General features: G+C 39.3%; 1 protein-coding gene across 5 annotated transcripts in view; it reads left to right on the forward strand.

Moving 5' to 3' along the window:
• Window positions 1-19,633, forward strand: part of Trpc6 (transient receptor potential cation channel subfamily C member 6) — a 116,376-nt gene that overhangs the window by 22,879 nt on the left and 73,864 nt on the right. For 2 of the 5 annotated variants that reach the window (XM_052751882.1, XM_052751908.1), the window contains exon 2: window positions 5,631-5,817. The exons of the other annotated variants lie outside the window; for them this stretch is intronic. In XM_052751882.1, coding sequence (XP_052607842.1) covers window positions 5,631-5,817 — 187 coding nt within the window. The remainder of the gene's footprint in view (window positions 1-5,630; window positions 5,818-19,633) is intronic. 5 annotated transcript variants of the gene reach the window in all.

A 19,633-nucleotide genomic window follows, 5' to 3' on the forward strand; every position in this document is an offset into this window, starting at 1 on the left:
CCAAAATTCTAGTAGATTGTCTCCAGGCCCCACTCAACCAAAGCTATAGATGAAGGAGTGTCCTTCCAGGTATACACCTGGTGCATTCCAGAAATGACAAGGAAACAAAGCAGGGTCTCCGGAGCATAGTAGAAGATGGTGAGAAGTGAGTCATGTGTAATTAAGCTGCAAGCTACCTATTTAGTTTTTCTCCTCATAAACTTGTAAAAGGGTTTTCATACAAAATGATTAGAGATTGTCTATCTTTTACCAAGGCAAATTTACAGTCTCACTTTATAGTTTGAGAAAATAGAGTTCTGAGATAGACACTAGAGACCAGTTAGGGTACCTATTGCTGGAGAGCATGGCAGCGATGGTGGTAATATGAACCTCTGTTTTATATGATTGGATTCCAGGTACATGAAGGACCACTGGAGAGCTTAATGTATAGACATTAGCTGTAGGGGGAAAAAAGAGAGACCAAGACTACTCCAAAGTAGATGTGGTGACATCTGCTGAGTTAAAGCGAGCCAGAGAATGGAATCTGAGTAGCACTTTGGACATTTAAATTGCAAATGCTTCTTAGATTTCCATATAGGCTCAGAGTAGAAGAGCAGCAAGACCTGGTGATATGGATTTATTATTTGAAATCGAATATTAAGTGAGTTTCAGAGGCATGACTCAAAGTAGAATAGATAGAATATCAATCCTGGGACAACAATCAAAGCAGTAATGAATAAACTGAGCATTGAATTTGCAGCATGAAAGTCAATAATAGCTTTGATCAAGTGTTCAGTGGCATAAACATGTCTTTCTGATAAAATAAAGAAAATTTGGGTTTAAAGAATGGAGGCAGCAGGACTATTCAGCAGTTTTGAAAGATTTTGCTGTCTAGACTCTGCTTGCCTCTTTCCTCCAACATGGCCTGTTAAGCACATCGAGGACCTTCTAACAACACCAGTAGATAACAGTCAAACTGATACCTTCTAACTGTTAGCATTGGTAAATACCAGTTAAGCCCAAAGTGTTGATTTGACAAAGAATTATAAAAAATGATTGCTTAAAATCAATATATTAAGTTAGAACCTAATTAAAACCATAAATTCAGATAGACCTACAAGTGTTTTTGCTGTAATGTATTTTCCTTGAGCCTTCTGTAGACTTCCTGTTGGTATACTTATTTTTTTAAATCTGTCTTTCACCAACCACAGTCAACTGCACCATCTTTGATTTACACAATCAATCTTCTGATTGTGTAAAAATTTTAATCTTTTGATTGTGTAATAAGAAATTAAATTATAGAATGAGAAATTAAAAACTCTCCCAAAGCAGCTCAAATGCAGGAATTTTCTAGATTTTGATTTTTTTCATCTTTTTACAAATCTATCCATCCTAATTATATAATGGTTATTTTCTTTGTATACTCTTCCTTGTTATCTTCCCCAAATATACAGTTGACTTCTCATACAATAAGTGACTCTCATTTTCTATTTAAATCCCATTAATGAGTACACACAGCTGAGAGAGAAGGACATGGCCATAGTAAAATGCCAGGGAGTATGCTCTATAAAAGGGACATGGGTTAACTAAGAGCTGGATCAGCAAGGTCACTTACCAGGACTTCTCATATTGATCCCATGGGCTGGGCCTTTAAATTGAAAAACTCAGACACAGAAAAGAAAAATCAGGATTTAATTTCTACTGAAAATCACTGGTTAATTTTCTATGTTTAGATCTTATACATTTGAAAGAAAAGTGGTGTTAATTACTAAACGTAATGAATGCCTTAGAGTAACTATTAAAACTACATTTTTGGCCTCATTTTTTTGTGAGACAGCATACTCACACATGAGTAATAAGCTATCTGATAGAGGGATAATATCCAATATATAAAAAAACTCAGAAAACTAGATATCAAGGAAACAAGTAATCCAATTAAAAATTGGGATATAGATAGAATTTTCAAAAGAGGAAATTCAAATGGCTGAGAAACACTTAAAGAAATGTTCAACATCCTTAGCTGTCAAGGACGTGCAAATCAAAACTACTTTGAGATTTTTATCTTATTCTTGTCAGAATGGCTAAGATCAATAAAACAAGTGACAGCTCATGCTGACAAGGATGTGGAATACGGGGAACACTCATCAATTGCTGGAGGGAGTGAAAAATTGTACAACCACTATGGAAACCAGTGTGGTGGTTTCTCAGAAAGATGGGAATAGATCTACTTCAAGACCCAGCTGTACCACTCCTGGGCATATACTCAAAGGATGCTTCATCCTGCCACAAGAACATTTGCTCAACCATGTTTATTGCTGCTGTAGTAATAATAACCAGAAATTGGAAACAACCTAGACGTTCCTCAACTTTTAAAAATGAAATCATGAAATATACAGGTAAATGGATGGAACTAGAAAAAAATCATCATAAATCGTGTTTCCTGGACCCAGAAAGACAAATATGGTATGTGTTCACTTATATGTGAGTATTAGCTGTTATGTCAATGATAACCAAGCTACAATCCATGGAGTCACAGAAGTTAGGTGTAGAGTAAAGGATGAGGTTTGACAGATAGGCCTAGGTAGGAAAGGGAAATAGAATAGTTATGGATGGATTGCAGGCACTGGAATGGGGGGATCAAGTCAGGAGGGAAAGGGGAAGAGGAAAGTAGGAGAAGGGAGAGAATACAAGAAGAGACAGACAAAATTAAGGTACATTTTAGGACTGATATGGAAACCTAAATACATTTGAGTATGTACATATTCCTAAAATAAAATATGTACATATATGAAGGCTATTGAAATGAAATTGCCAAATAATGGGGTAGACAGAGCTCCAACTGAACATCTCTTGTTACCAAATGAAGCTTCCAATACTGGGGTTGGGTTATATCTAATTGAGCTGTTGACTAAAGGGGTCCCATGGTAATTCCCAAATAAACCACGCTGTTGCCAAGACTACAGGTTGCTCTCCACAGACTGATGACAAGGCCCCATTGCTGAAGACAGCACTGACAAAACTCATTGGACATGGGGAAGTCCAGCTAGTGTCTACAGAAGCCTTCACCCTTACATGCTAGTGTCTTTGGTACCGAAGGTCACTTTGCATGCTACTGAAAGAGAAATGTAAACACAAACACAACTATAAACCTTTTGATCTACACTGCAAGATTTGCTAGTGCAATGGTGGCACAAATCTTGTAGGAGGAACTAACCAATATCTTATTTGAGTTAAGAACCACTCCATGAGAAGCTACCCATACCCAATACTGCTTGAGTGACCAAGAACCTAAGACTAGACAGCCCAAATACTACTGTTCTAAAACAAACAAACAAACAAACAAAAACAACAAAAGAGTAGTAATAAAATGACTCCTGATGACCACATGCTATATCCAAAGATCAGTGCCTTGCTCATCATCAAAGAAGTTTCCTCCTGCAGTAGATAGGAAGAAATGCAGAGACCCAAGCTACACATTACACAGAGAGTGAGAGACCTTGGAATCCTTGTTCCTAAATGGGATAACTCTATCGACCCCACCCCCAACCTTAGAGAACCTTACAGAAGAGGAAGCAGAAAGAATGTAAGCGCCTGAGTATGTCCTCCATCCCCTCTGGCTTATATGAACTCACAGAGACTGAGGCATCATGCATAGGGCCTGCACAGGGCTTGCACAGGTCTGTACTCACTTCTCCCTCCCTCCCTCCCTCTCTCCCTCCCTCCCTCCCTCTCTCTCTCTCTCTCTCTCTCTCTCTCTCTCTCTCTCTCTCTCCATATATATATGGGATTTCAGTTTAGTGTTTCTATGAGATTTCTTTGTATGTGAATGAGTGAGTGTTTCTTGTGCCTTTTCTTGGGCTCTTTTCCTTCTGTTGGTTTGTTTTGTACAATTCCAATGTGTTAGTTTTTGTTTTATCTTATTATATTTATTATTATCCTCTAGAAGCCTGTTTGTTTTTAAATGAAGGACAGAAAGAGAGTGGATCCAGATGGGAGGGGAGGTGGAGAGGAACTGGGAGGAGCAGAGGGAGGACAACCCATAATCAGGATATATTCTGTGATAGAAAACTCTATTTTCAATAAGAGAAAGTATATACATATACAGTTTAAGTAATTATCTTCAAGTGAATTCCAGGCAATACCTGTGAGCCTCTTCCTAACTTAACTGCTGTTGGGATCTTTCTTTGTTTGTACTTATCATTTACCACTGTGTATTTATCTTGCTTTGGACTTCCTGCAAATGCACTGGGCTGCTTGTGTTCTTCCATGCCCTGCTTAATGTGCTCTCATGATGATTTTTGAGATTCATCAACTTTATGTGCTTATTCCTTTTCATGACGAGGTAGTTTCCCATTACATAAAGACATCATAATTGGCCGGGCGGTGGTGGCGCACGCCTTTAATCCCAGCACTCGGGAGGCAGAGCCAGGCGGATCTCTGTGAGTTCGAGGCCAGCCTGGGCTACCAAGTGAGTCCCAGGAAAGGCGCAAAGCTACACAGAGAAACCCTGTCTCGAAAAACCAAAAAAACAAAAACAAAAACAAAAAAAAAAAAAAAGACATCATAATTGATTTTATGCATTCTGTTATGATAGGTACTTGTGTTGTTTCTAGATTTAGACTAGTGTAGTCAATTCTGCTATGGATGTTCTTATCTGCATGCCTTGGTGCATAGTATTTTTAGGTGTTATCAAGACACATTGTAAACTATTTAAATATATCAGAAACTCAGATATGGCACAGTTCATAAAGTTTTTGTTTTGTAAATGTGGAGGCTGAGTTTGATCTGCAGAACACATGTTTAAAAATGTCTTCTGTGGTGGCATGCTTTTGACCCCAGTGCGGGGAGGAAGAGACAAGAGGCTCCCCAGGCTGAATGTCCAGTCAGTCCTGCCTAACTGATAAGCTCCTGGTCAGTGAGTGACCAAGGGAGGACGGCATTCCTAAGAATGACACCAGAGGTTTATCTTTGGCCTCAATATACATGTGCATACATGTACACGCGGACCTTTATATACATGAGCATACATGTACATGCAGGCCTCTATATACATGTGCATACATGTACATGCAGTAAAAAAAAATAAAGACAAGTGGTGCTGGGGAGATCGTACAGTCAGTAAATATTTGTTTCACGTGCTTGAAAACCTGGGCCTGATGCTCAAACCCAGGAAGACGCAGGGCACGGTGGTGCACACTTGTGATCCCTGTCATGGTGCAGTAGGAGACAGAGACAGGCAGATCTTGGAAGCTCTCTGGCCAGTTAGTTTGGCCTATGAGGTGAAGTTCCAGGCCTTAGTGAAGGTGTCTGAGAAATGACACCCAAAGTTGTCTTCTGACCTCCACACACTTTTGCAAAAATGTCCATATGTACACCCATCTCTATCTATGTATTTCTCTCTCATGCATGCACACATACACGAGCGTCATATAATTGTGATAACCATGTTTCAAATACCTGATAACAATATTTGACTTGGATCTGTTGCATGAGACAGGACTAATTAAGATAGATTTACCTTGAAAAGTTTTATTTCACACCCAGGCTGCCAAGTGGATATCTAAGAGAACTGTTAGTGCCTGTACACTGAGCTTTACCAGATAATGCTAAACTGAGTTTCAAAGCTGTTTTCCAGTTTATGTTCTATCCAGCAGGACCTGGACATCTGCCTTGGCCAACTCCTCCTGCACAATGCCTGTCTGTGGGTAATGCTGGAACAAGGTGTCTCAAACAGGGTGCCTTCTGCAACAGAACTCTCTTGCCTTCCACTTCTGCATGCTACAGATGCAGAGATGTCAGCAACCTTAATTTCTCCTCAGGGATGTCTCCCCTGTGCAGGTATCTCTAAGCTCAAATTCCTCTCTCTCTCTCTCTCTCTCTCTCTCTCTCTCTCTCTCTCTCTCTCTCTCTCTCTCCCTCTCCCTCTCTCTCTCTCTCTCTCTGTTTTTTTAAGAGTGCCTGTCCTGTTGGATTAGAGCCCACTCTAGTGATCTCACCCTCATTTGATGACTTCTGTTAAGACTCTGTCCTCTATAAGGTAATGTTTAGTGACACTGGTTCAGGACTTCAGTGTGTCAATTCTGGGGGTAAGGAACACAACTTGACCCATTACAGATTTTTTTTGCATGTCAATATTTTCAAATTTCACAGAAATGTCATGCTTTCAAATTATAGTTTGAATTTTATTTATCAAAGACTTTGAGCATGTTTCCTACATACTTTTCCATTTAGTATTCTTTAAACAAAATGCACATGCATACATATGTACATACAAAAAAACAAAACAAAAACAAAAACCACTGGCTGATCTAACTTTTGACCCTCCCTCCAGGACCTGTTCCTGTCCATCACCATTAGTAATCTCTAATTACTGTTTTAATCCTATCCTCTTTGGACTCCTTTTTATGTTATGAACTTTTGTTTATTTGGTGTTGCAGTTATGGTCTCTAATCTGGGGTTTACTTATTTAAAAACATGCTGAGTGTGAACACTCACGAGGCAGAGACAAGCAGATCTCTGAATCTGAGGCCAGCCTGTTGCTGACAGAGAACTTTGAGCTAGCCAGGGGGACAGTGCCAGAAAACAAAATGCAAAGGGTTCGTAAATGCAGTCCGCCTGATTTCACAACCACCTCCTTTGTGGCTGATTTTTTTGTGTCTTGTTAAGTAACTCTTCCCTGCTCAGAGCTGAGATTTATTTTCTTTATATTGTTTACCAGAATCTTGGCATTTTGTTTTTCTCATTTAAGTAGTTTTTAATGCCTGAATTTTTTTTTGGTTTATTTTATTAGGTGTAAAATTTTGCTTTTTTCAATAAAGAAAACCAATTTTCTCAGCAGTGTTTATTGAAAATTCTATTCTTTATATAAAGGCCTATAGCAATATCCTTGTTGTACACAAAGTGTTCAAGGATTGCCTCACAGTTCATTCCCCTCTGCGTCTGATTTGGTGTTTATTCTTCATCTTTCTGTCCTACCAAAGCTCCATTCTAAGTCTCACTGGCAGGACGAGTCTGACTAACCTGTTCTTTTTATTTTAAGAGTTTCCCAGTTTCTATTGGCCATTGCATTTCCTAGTTTTTAGATAGTTTCTTTTATCAGAATAAGTTCCTCTCTATTCCTGGATGGGGAGAAGTACCCTGATAGAAACTGAATTGTATTAAGTGTTTTCCTACAGCCATACTAAACTTTTTGTCAACATCTTTTGCTTCCCCAAGAACATGATGAGTGCTTTGGATATGTCTTATCTTAATCTTGGGTCAGTTTTACAAATGAGTGTTATTATCTTCATGTTGTCACTCAAGAAGCTGTGAGTCACAAAAGCTAAGGAGTAAGTCTGGATTTCCAGATGCTAAGTGGAGAAAGCGGGATTCAAACTCAGATCTCTGGGTCAATTAATAATCAATTACATTATAGCTGGATATTTATTTAGCAATCTCAGCATTTCCTTGAAAAAAAATGAGGAGATACCACAGCAAAAGGAAGAAAAAATGATAAAACCGCCATCTTCTGCCTAGAACTTACTTTAAGTAGTGAGGCAAACATCTGGTCATAATGTGCTAAGGTTGAGTGAACTTTTTATATGATTTAGTCGCATCAGGAGATTCAGTCCTGTGAGTAGCAGAGCATTGGATTGCAAGTTAAAAGACTCAAACACACAAACAGATTAAAAAAATCTAGCTTAAAACAGGTCTGTGCACCCCACAAACACATGCTTTGCTGGTTTCAGTTACTATGGACATGTATGTACCCTGTAAAGACCAACAGAGAGCCCATTCTGAGACCCTGCTTTACTAGAATCGCATGCTTGGGGTGTAGTATTCATTACATGAATGGATTCTTGGGTGGCCATTTCACAGAGGAGAATGGATGAGCAGTGTTCCCAATATGTCCCTGGAGAAGTCAAACAAACAAACAAATAAACACCAATGTAGCTGGAGAGCTTCTCTCCAGGTCCCACCAAGCCCCCGCAGTCCCACAACCCATGTATAAAATAATCACTCAGACGCTTGTATTATTTATAAACTGTATGGCCATGGCAGGCTTCGTGTTATCTACTTCTTTTATCTTAAATTAACCCATTTCTGTTAGTCTATAAGTTGCCACGTGGCTCGTGGCTTACCAGTACCTTACATTTTGCTTGTCATGGCGGCAGCTGGCAAGTCTCTCTGCCTCAGCCTTCCACTTCCCCCAGTTCTCTTCTCTTTGTCCCGCCTATACTTCCTGCCTGGCTACTGGCCAATCAGTGTTTTATTTATTACCCAATCAAGCAACACACATAACATACAAAACATCCCACAGCACACCGACTAATCTTAAGTTTACTAAGCAAGCATGCTTTCATTTCTCTTGAAGTATGATTGATAGGTCGAAGGGTACATGTGCTTTTAACTTTATAAGAAATTATAAATGTACTTTCCAAAGTGGCTAGATTATTTTGCATCCTGCTAGCCTGTGTGAGCTCCAGGAAGTCTGCAATGTCATCAGACTGGCGTAGTGAGAACTTTCAATTAACCACTTCATGATTACGTTGAGAATCTTTCCATGTATGTACGGGGAATTTGAATATTTATTTGGTTTTAGAGATTTATTTTTATTTTATGTGTATGAGTGTTTGCCTACATGCTTGTGTGTGTACCATATGTGTGCCTCATTGTCCATGCAGCCCAGAAGAAAGTGTCAGATACCCTAGAACTGGAGTTAGAGACAGTGAAAACCACCATGTGCTGGGAATCAAACCTGAATCCTCTGGAAGAGCAACCAGTACTCTTAACTGGTGAGCCATTCCTGTGTATTTATTTTATAATCTTATCCTGTATCCTATGCTCTCTGTTATGAGCTGTTTTTGTAATCTGGAGAGAAGCTCATTACTAGGGAACTGTTTTGTAAATATTTTCTCTGGAGTGTTTTGTTTTGCTCTGTTTTTGTTCTTCTTCTTGCATGGTTGTCAACGAGCAGAGGGTTTTAATTCTGTTTGTTTGAGATAGAATCTCCCTGTGTAGCCCATGGTGTCCTCCAGCTAATAGAGACTTGCCTTCCTCTGGCTCCTGAGTGCTGGGACTGGACCAGAGTCTCCCTGTGTAGCTCATGGAAAAGTACACCACTATGCTTGGCTAGAAGGTTCTAATTTTAATGAAACAAAACTTACCAATTTTGAAAGGGTTCATATTTTTAAACCCCTATCAAAATCTTTGTGTAACTAGAAATCACAAACTTATCTCATGGTTTCTTCTGAAGTTCTATTTCTTACGTTGAAGTCTCAAGTCTTTTATCATCTTTATGCTTACATTTCATTTTCCTTTTTCATCATTTGTAACTATTTATATAACAAATTCATCAGTCATAAAGATAGCATATATATGAATAGCTGTAAAGACATCCAAAAGTTATTTTTTGGCCTTTACAGAGGCAAAATAGGTCTACACCTTTGAGATTTCTTTCTTTTTTTTTTTTATTTTTATTTTTTAGTTTTTGTCGAGACAGGTTTCTCTGTGTAGCTTTGCACCTTTCCTGGAACTCGCTTTGGAGACCAGATTTCTTTTATGTTTCATTCAAGAATACATTTCTTTTTTAGTTTCACAATATAGGCTTTTCAATTTTAGATATTTTTCACTTCTTTATTTATAATTATATATTTATAACTATTCATATTACTTGAATTTTCATTCTAGGAAAAGCATGACACCAATATTATTTGCTTTCTGAGTATCATCTGGGTTTCGCTGTTATCTTTAGAGGTATCCAGCAACCCGTGGAACTGACTTGTTACACAAGATAGACTGCACCATTATGCAATAAAGCTGTATCTGCCCAAGCAAGATGTACTTTTAGATCTGTGTGAGGGGACCACTGTTGTCTTGGCACCTATGGGTTTACATTCTCCTCCCTAGACCCAAGGACCCTACAGAGATCCTTTGGTTTATGGAGAGCTGCTAAATTGTCCTTGTATGAGATATGAGCAAGAGGGCTACCTCTTCTGATACCTTACTGTCCTTGATTGAGTGCTTGTTTAGAAAATAATAATTAGGACTGCACACAGCACATACCTAGAAAATAATTCATGATTTTTAAAGTCTACTGCATTCTGAAGCTCTGTAGTTCTACAGAGCAACCGATATGCTGCAGATTTCCACACTAGTTTATCTTGCCTTTGCATGAGCCCACACAGGACAAATGCTTTTAAAATGCCATGTGTATCAGAGGACTGTGTCAATGGATAAAAGACCACTCAGTGCACACACAAGCTTTTATCCAGGCTATTTAATTCATTTAATGACACTAGAGCATCTATCAATTCCCTTAGGAGAGCATTCTGAGGGCAGGCCTCTCCTCACCAGGATGCTGCCCTGGCATTTCCCAGCCTTTGGTCAAGTCTGTCCTGGGAGTACATGAATGCTCTGTTCCTTAGACATTCCACTGAAGGTTAGCCCACTAACTGTTAAAAGAAGAAGAGTGATACCTGTTCATCACTAATACTCCTGCTTACTAAAGTGTCTGTGTATTATTAGTTGAACTTTCCCAGAATATATTACTTCAGAGAATCGTTAATATTTCATAATTCCAGATACCAAATGGTTTATAATGTCTTTTAAGAGAAATTATTTCTTTGTATATAAGAACTTTGCAATCTGTTGGCTGGCAAGATGGTTCAGTAAGTAAAAGCACTTGCTGCCAAGCCTGAAGACCTGAGTTCAACCCCCAGGACCTACTTGGCACAAAAAGAGAATCAACTCCTGCAAGATGTTCTCTGACCCCTACATGTGTGCCATGAGATGAAAATGTGTACCTATTCACATACACACATACATACACAATAAATAAATCCAATAATTAAATAATTGAACCTTACAGTTAGTCAAAAATTCGTTTGGGTCAAAGAATATGTATTGACATGATCAGTTATGAGTTAGTAATACAGCAATAACAAGATGATGTATGCCAGGAGTATGGTGAGCAGCAATCTGTTTCCTCCTGCAGGATGACAGACGTGACGACACTTTCTGGCAATATCTACATTTTAAAGATAAAATTTAACAAATGTTTCATAATGAGATCATACATCATTTACTAGTATTGATGTACTTCCTTTTGCAGCCCACATATGGTAGATACGTTTCAGTGTCAGTATCTCAATATCTCCATTGATCTTTTATCTTCTCCATTACATGTACTTTAAGATAATAAAGAATACACAAATTTAAAACATTTATACATGGAATTATACATTGTCTAAACATACAGACAGACAGACAAATATATTATGTACTCTCTTACATTTCAGAAAGGATCTATGCTGTCATAAATTTGAACAAAACTGAAAAGAAAAAATAGCAGCAGCAATTATTTAGTTATTTTATTAAAGTTCCTTTGGGCACATAAATAATTCCATGTAGTTTATTAGTGAATTAAAAAATGTACATCATTGCTCTTTTAGCCCAAACAAAATGCCTGTGAAAAGAACAATATATACACCCACATAAACACCACTTGTGAGAGTTGTGAAGTCTCCTGTGTAGCTAGTAAATGTAGCATGCTCTGGGTAGCAGCCGATTGGCCAAGAGCAAAGTGCACACTGCAATGGGGTCCTGTGAGGTTACACAGGGGCTGCAAAACCCCTTTTCTCTACCGACACAACAGCCATGGTCACATGGTACAGTGTGTTACTCACACTCCTGGAGATGCTGAGAAACAGTCCTGCCTCCCTGCCAGTCCTCCAGAAGTACAGCAAGGTGATTCTGTGAAGTGCCTGGTACTCCATAATAGTTAGGAATGACTGTGTAGCTGGTTTGTGTACTTACTCTGCTTTTTATTGCTCTTTTAGAGTGCACTCCTTCTTATATGAAAGTCTCAACATTGCACAGGGACATTCGCTTGTTCAGTCACATCATAAAGGGCATGGGACTGTGTAGGCAAACCTTTGCTTCACAAAAATTTTAAGTGTCATAGAGGTGTGGATTACAGTAGAACATTGCATCTTCCAATACTCTTCTTCAAACTTGAGAGTAATTAGTGAAAGCCTGTTAGATCAGGACGCTGTGTTTAAGTGGGCTCTGCAAAACTAAGAAACCACACTTGACATTTCAGGCAAAGTATACATTTCAGTTGGAAATAAATCTGTTACAATAAGAGATAAAAAATCATTTTCTTCTAAAATTAAAAGAATGAAATCACACATATATTGGTAGCATTCTTTCTTTCTTCAGTGCCAGTCCTCTGTTTTACAAAACACTGCACAGTTTTGCACCTACATGGTACCTTTTAAATTTGTGCTCCTTTTCACTCACCCTGTGTTCATGTACATAGTGAATAATATAGTTCTCTAGAAACATGAGGTCACCTGTTATAGTTTTATAACATAGTCACTACAGTTTGGGACTCAATCTACTCAATTAAGTTATCTTTTGATATTCAGAATATTCTGGAATTTGGGGATGGAGCATTGGCTCAGCTGTTAGTAGTATGTACTGTTTTTGTGGAAGTCTTGGGTTTGGTCCCCAACTTCCACATGAGGCTGCCCACAACCATTGTTAACTCCAGCTCCAGAGGATCCAACTCCCTCTTCTGTCCCTTGTGGGCACTTGCATCCATGTGCACACACCCACATCGAGACACACACACATTCATGTATGACTTAAAAAATCCTAAAGAGGACATTCTGAAATTTTACAAAGAATGATACAATTTGGAAGTAACACATCCCCCAAACACCGTTGGTTAAACAGATTTATACTTTAAAGGAGAAAAGAACAACTTGAATTCACTGAAGCTTATCATTTTTGAAAGTCTAAAATATCTTACGTATGAGGTTTATGGGCAAAATCGATGTCATATTTAGTTACTGTTCAATGTTCAATACAATTTCGCATGAAATCAGTGCAGATAGTCTTTGTGAGACTAATACTGCATCATTCTAGTACTTAAAAGTGTTCACACATCCCCATGAATTGTTAAAAGGACAGCAATAAGGTCAGAGAGGCGATGTATACTCAGTGCACATCAGTTGAGTGCTTTTCACGTGCCAGAGGCTATGTGGAGAGCAGCAAACAAGCCAGGTCACCTATCCTTTTGAAATATACCCTATTGTATAGTTAGAGTTAGTATGAAAGCACTCGGGGTGGGGGTAGGGAGTGTAGAGGGCTTTGGGTTCTGAAAACAGTCCTGGTGTGTGTTCCAGTTCCCATTGTCGCTCTCAAATTCAGCCACCCCTGTACCAAATAAACCTTTGGCTGTCAACCCCTAACTGGTCATTCTGCTTTCTGTCCCTTGTCCTTTGTAACTATGGAATTAGTAGCCTTGGGGGCCTATTCATCACTCCAGGATAAAGTCTAAACATTGTATCCTAATAGAAAATTCCATTTACAATTGCCCAGTTTTTCTCTCAACCTCTTTTTTCTCATTCTCTAGGCACCCTGTCCCACCAAACTGTTCTAAACTATCTTGAGTTCCAAGAACATATTGTCTTACCTTCAACCTTTTTATCTTGCATTCCTTCTTTCTAGAATATTTGCTTCATATTACTGAACCTTTACCTGATGAGTTCATATACGTCTTGTAGTCTTCATCTCATTCTATCCGCCCACGCCAGAAACGGGCGCTCTTGTCCACGTCCCCCCTTTACCATCTCCTTTCCAGTCCTTCTGTCACTACGTTCTTAAAACTCCAGATGAAATGTTTTTGCTGTGGACTATTTTACTTTCTAATCTTACTCATTAGGACAACCTTGCTACACTGACCATCTTATATTCTTTCACAGCTGGTGAAATTGCAGCCAAGAGTCCTTTAATCACTTGCCTAAAATCATGCACCTAGTAGGTCACAAAGCTAAGACTGAAGCCAAATTTCTTGACATTTTCCCAGGTGAGGAGGATGCTAATGACCATATACGCTTGTTCAAAATGACATCGCCTTGAGGAGACTGGGTACACTCAAGGTGGTATGGCTGAAGGCTCAAAGTGACACCACTTACACATGTTCACTCAGATTCAGTTTGTTTTAATACTTCCTCCACTGTTAAAATAAAATCAGTGACTAACAAAATTGGCACTGGGCATTGAAATAGTTTCATCTCTTCAACTGTTCCACCAAGACTCCTACTTAAATCACTGGCTACTTGGAGTGAAGCAATGACGTAACAGTTTTTTTTTTTCATTTCCAAGGCATGGAATTTGAGAAACAACTAGAAAGTGAATGAAGCAATGTATCATTTAAAGTGCTGTTTTTAATACTTTACTAATTGGTTGAGCATGTTATGTAGTGTATTTTTGATCGTTATCATCCTTCTCTCCTAACTTCTCTCAGAACCACTCTCCCATACCCACCAAAATTAACCCATCCAGTCTATTTGTGCTGCCCAGGCATTGGGTATATAGGCATCTCACAGTATGGTTCACCTACTGGGGGTCACACCCTTAAGAAAAACTAACCTTCTCTTCCCCAGCAGCTGTCTATTGCAACGACTCCTCAGCTAAGGAAGGACCTCAAGCCTGTCTCCCACCTCCATACGGGTTTTCTTCCTGGCTTCAACTTGAGAATGACAGTGCATGTGTCAGAATTGCTGTGAGACTGTGTGCAACTGCCTTGCTGTGGCCAGGAAACAGCTTTGCTGTAGTGGCCTCCCACTCCTGGCTTTCACAATCTAAAAGTTTCCCAGAGGTGTATATTGGATGTTGAACGTCTCTTCCTTTCCTCCCATTTCCTATCTTTTTACCCCTCTTTCACACTAATCCCCTTTGTTCCCATGGACAATTTCATTTCTGTTTCCACATAATATATCCATGGATAGAACCACTAACAAGGAAAAAACATACGGTGTAATTCTTTCTGAGAATGGCTTAATTAGCCTAATGGGATCTCCAATCGCACCAATTTTCCCATAAATTGTATAATTGCATTCTTCTTTATGACTGAGAATTTTCTATTGTTTATAATATATATATTACTTTCTTTATCTATTCATGTATAGTTGGACATCTACATTGGTACCATATCTTCGCTGTTGTGATGTGAAAGTATTTCTGTGGTATGCTGACCTTAGAGTTCTTCACACACACGAGGAATGGCATAGCTGGGCTGTGTATAATTTTGTATCAAAAATATTTTAGTTAAAAAGCATTGTAGCAAAGCTGTAGGATATCCATAAGATAATGACAAAGCAGTATGCTGGAGACCTTATAATGCTGCCATCTATAGTAACCATTTCATCCAGTTTTCCTGTCACTCTTTATAGACAAAGAATTATGAGTAATTCTGTATACATGTGTATTATGACAGTGGTCAATGTGTTGAGAAATGGATGATATTGAAAGACCCACTTTGGAAACTGAAGCTCTTGCAGAATTGTAGAGTTGTGTCATAGAATTATGGTGTATTTACATGTTAGCTTAGCAGATAAAGAAGGCCTGGCAGAGGTTGAAGTTCCTGTCTTTCCATGACTTGGGAAACTCACTTGAGTGGCACTACCATGCCCAGTGAAGGGAACGCTGTTGTGGAGGGAGCTCATGGATGAGTGGCCACTTAGGTCCAAGAGTGCTGACTCACTGAGCAGACACACGCAGGACTGTTTCTGAGCAACTCTGAGTTTATCGTGCTGAGGACAGAGCTTTTCCTTTAAGATAAATGCTTCTCAAGTCAGCAGTCATTATAGTTTCAAAAACTGCAGCAGCTACAGGGGCCAGAGGGATAGCAGAGAGGCATGCTTTGTCCAGGGTTGTTAGAGGAAGGCGCAGAACTTTCTCATGGAGTAATAATGTCCGTTCTTGACTGGTTTTCTGCTCACAGACATCTTTATTTCCTACACGTACTTCCTGCAAGTGATCGCTGTCAGTAGAGCGGAGTATGGGGTAGATGTTGGATGCATTTTTAAAACCACTGAAATTGTTTAATATTTTCAGTATTTTCTATTCTGTTTCATCCACTAATAACCATCTGTGAAATGAACTGTTATCTTACTTAAGGGAAAATATAGATTTTTCTTTCTGTCTCTTTTTTAAAACTCTCTACCAAGGATTGATGTTTGCATTAAAAAGTTAGACTCCAACTTTTAATGGAGTCTGGGTTGTTGGTTCTTTTTTTAAACTTTTACTGCAATTGGTATAAAATGTTTACAAGAAAGACAAAAGAATAGAAGTTCTAGTAGTTGACAACAGTGCCGTCTGCTCAGTCCACTTTGGAAATGGTGCAGACCAGAAAAGAAGTGAAGCTCTGGAGAAGCGCTGCCCGCTAAGGAACGCAGAGACTGAGGGCGAGCAAACTTCCAAGTAGCTGTAATCTGATGCTTCTATCAGTTCCCCTATCTGATGGTTCCATTGCTCTGTCATCCTCCCGACTTTTCCCTCTACCCTGAACAAGAAAAAAAAATCACAAGGAACAAAGGAGAAAAACAAACAAACAAACAAAAAACCAATTGTGTGTATTTGGTTCATATAAAATCACTTCCAGGAAGAATGAGGTGACCTTTGGAAAAGATTATAACACGTGTCCTGGTAGATTAGAACATGAATTATGAAGAGATAGTTTAAAAGCATGTATGATTTAAATGAGCAGTCTTCAGAAGGTATAATACTTGGTTTAAAAGGGCAAAGTGACTCTTTTAAAAGTGCCTTTTTGTTTTTAGTCAGTGAAAGAGCAAAGAAGGGAAGGGGACACAGGTCTCTGTCCTGGAAGACAGCAAACAATTAATTCTGTGTCAGTTGACTGAGCCACAGGGCTTCCAAGTATGTGACTCAGTTTGTGGCTAAGTGTGGCTGTGAGGGTGTCTCCAGAGAAGATTTTCACTGATGGACTGAGGAATGAAGGTCTCCCCCAGTGTGAGCCTGCATCACCATCTGTGGAAAGTCCAAAACAAGAGGGCACAGAGACACACTGGAAACCCCACCTTCTGCTTTCTTGGCTCTTATGTCCTTAGACTCAGACTTGAAGGACATCATCAATTTCTCTGAGTGCAGATTGTGGGCCTTCTCATCCAACTCAATTAAAAGGCCACTTCTGTACAGTAAATCTCCTTGGTCCTGTTTCTTTGGATCCTTCTAACAAATACAACAGACAACCAAACAATTTGAGAGCATGCAAACTCCCCTTCCTCCACCAGAACAGCTCAAAGGCCAAGGGAGTGCTTGAACTTTGCAGTACTGACAGAAGAGGGCGCCATTGAACTGGGAATCTTACTCCATGTGGACCAGCCAGGGGATGCAGTTCCCAAATGCCCAGTCCTCATCAAGAATGGTGCTATCATTCTCCTTACCTCCAGTCATCCCATGAGTCTGCAGTGACATCTTATAAAGGTTTTAGTTTGAGTTTCTTAAAGGGCTGATATTTGTTATCCATATATGCTTTGATGAAGGATCTGCTAAACATATTCATTTTAGATTGAATTCTTCTGTGAGTGAGACGGCTCGACACCCAAAGGTGCCAGCCAAGCCAGTCTGATGACCTGCGCCCTGTCCCTCTAGCCCACATAAATATGAAAGAAGAGAACAGACTCTGCAAAGTTGTTCTGTGATCTCTGCATGCATGCCCACTCACACACAGCATGCACACACACAAATAACAAGTTGAAAACATTTCAATTGAATTCATTCTTTTATTGTGTTTTTCTTCATACCTTTCCTTTTCTCTGGTGTGGGGATTGAACCCAGGAACTTGATGTGGTAGACAAACCCCCTCCCAATGAGCTACACCTGTAGTCCCGTGCCATTTTAATTCAAGTCTTTTTGTGTGTTTTGAGTCTTTTCTGTATTCTTTCTACATGTCTTTCACCAGGTTGTTACATGCATATATTTTCTCCCAGACCCTGGATTAGCTCCTGATTCTCTTAGTGTCTTTCACAAATCATGTTGTCAGTGTCTTTTCTAAAAAATTCTTGTTAGCACACATTATTAAATGTTAAAGTAGTCCATAGTGTATTATACTTGTAATAATATTAACTCTCTCATTTTTAGTGTTTTGTGTAATTTGTGTTCTCTGGGTTTTTTTTGTTGTTGTTCTTTTGTTTGTTTGTTTCTAATCATTCTGACAGAGATTTACAAATGTCATCTACCTCTTTGAAAAACTCTGTCACAACGTTTACATTGAACCTGAACCTTATGTTTCCTTTTGGATATCAACCCACATGACTTTCATGCATGTGCTCATCCATTCAGTGGAATTCATCATGAATCTACTTAGGTGTGGGGTGCATTCCATGCACTGAGAATGTATCTTTGAGGGAGAGGACATGTTACTTCAAAAACCGAAGGCTGAAGAAGGAAAACTATTCCCTTCTTCCTTTCCTTCCTCCCTTCCTCTCTCTCTTCCTTCCTTCCTCCTTTTTTGTTTAAATGGAAAGACACATCTGGCTGACCTACTTGGCTAGGTGCCCTGTAACATTCCAGGAGCAAAAGAAATAGCATCTTTAGACGCAAAGAAAGTGATGCACATATGAACTCCCAGAGACTGGGATGGCAGGCACAGGGCCTGCACAGATTCAAACCAGACAAATCTCAGGACCGAGACAGGGAAGTGGACACATTCCACCAGTAACTGAGAAGTTATATGCAATCATTACCTGATGCGAAAGGGAAAATCAGTTTTCCTCAAAGGAGTAATACTGAGTATATCAACCATTCTCTAGGTATGCCATGCCCAGAAAAAGTTGGTCCATGTTCCATGGTGTGTGTGTGTGTGTGTGTGTGTGTGTGTGTGTGTGTGTGTGTGTGTGTACTTTTTGTTTTGATATATTTTTGTCTTTTAGTTGCTGTTGTTTGTTTCTTTGGGGGAGATGATAGATAGATAGATAGATAGATAGATAGATAGATAGATAGATAGATAGATAGATAGAAAGATAGAAAGAAAGAAATATAAATAGATAGATAGATAGATAGATAGATAGATAGATAGATAGATAGATAGATGGATAGATAGATAGAGAGAAACAAAACATGGGGGAGGAGCTAGGAGCAGCTGGGAGGGGGAGAATGTGATCAAAATATGTTGTATGAACTCTGAGATACCACCTTACGCCTGTCAGAATGGCTAAGATCAAAAACACTGAAGACACCTTATGCTGGAGAGGATGTGGAGCTAGGGGAACTCTCCTCCACTGCTGGTGGGAATGCAAGCTTGTACAACCACTTTGGAAATCAATATGGCGCTTTCTTAGAAAATTGGGAATCAATCTCCCCCAAGATCCAGCTATACCACTCTTGGGCATATACCCAAGAAATGCTCAACCACACCATAAGAGCACTTGTTCAGCTATGTTCATATCAGCATTGTTTGTAATAGCCAGAACATGGAAACAACCCAGATGCCCTTCAACTGAAGAATGGATAAACAAAATGTGGTACATATACACAATGGAATACTACTCAGCAGAGAAAAACAATGGCATCATGAGGTTTGCAGACAAATGGATGGATCTAGAAAAAATCATCCTGAGTGAGGTAACCCAGACTCAGAAAGACAAACATGGTATGTACTCACTCATAGCAGGATACTAGACATGAAACAAGGATGACTTGTCTGCTACTCACATCACCAGGGAGGCTACCTGGAAAACAGGACCCCAAGAAAGACACAGGGATCGCCCAATGACAGAGAAATGGAATGAGATCTACACGAACAGCCTGGACATGAGTGGGGGTAATGAAAGGCGAGGGTCGAGGGAAAGAGAGCTTGGGG

Source organism: Peromyscus californicus, unplaced genomic scaffold (assembly GCF_007827085.1).
Source record: "Peromyscus californicus insignis strain IS unplaced genomic scaffold, ASM782708v3 Scaffold_11__1_contigs__length_118956290, whole genome shotgun sequence".
NCBI lineage: Eukaryota > Metazoa > Chordata > Mammalia > Rodentia > Cricetidae > Peromyscus > Peromyscus californicus.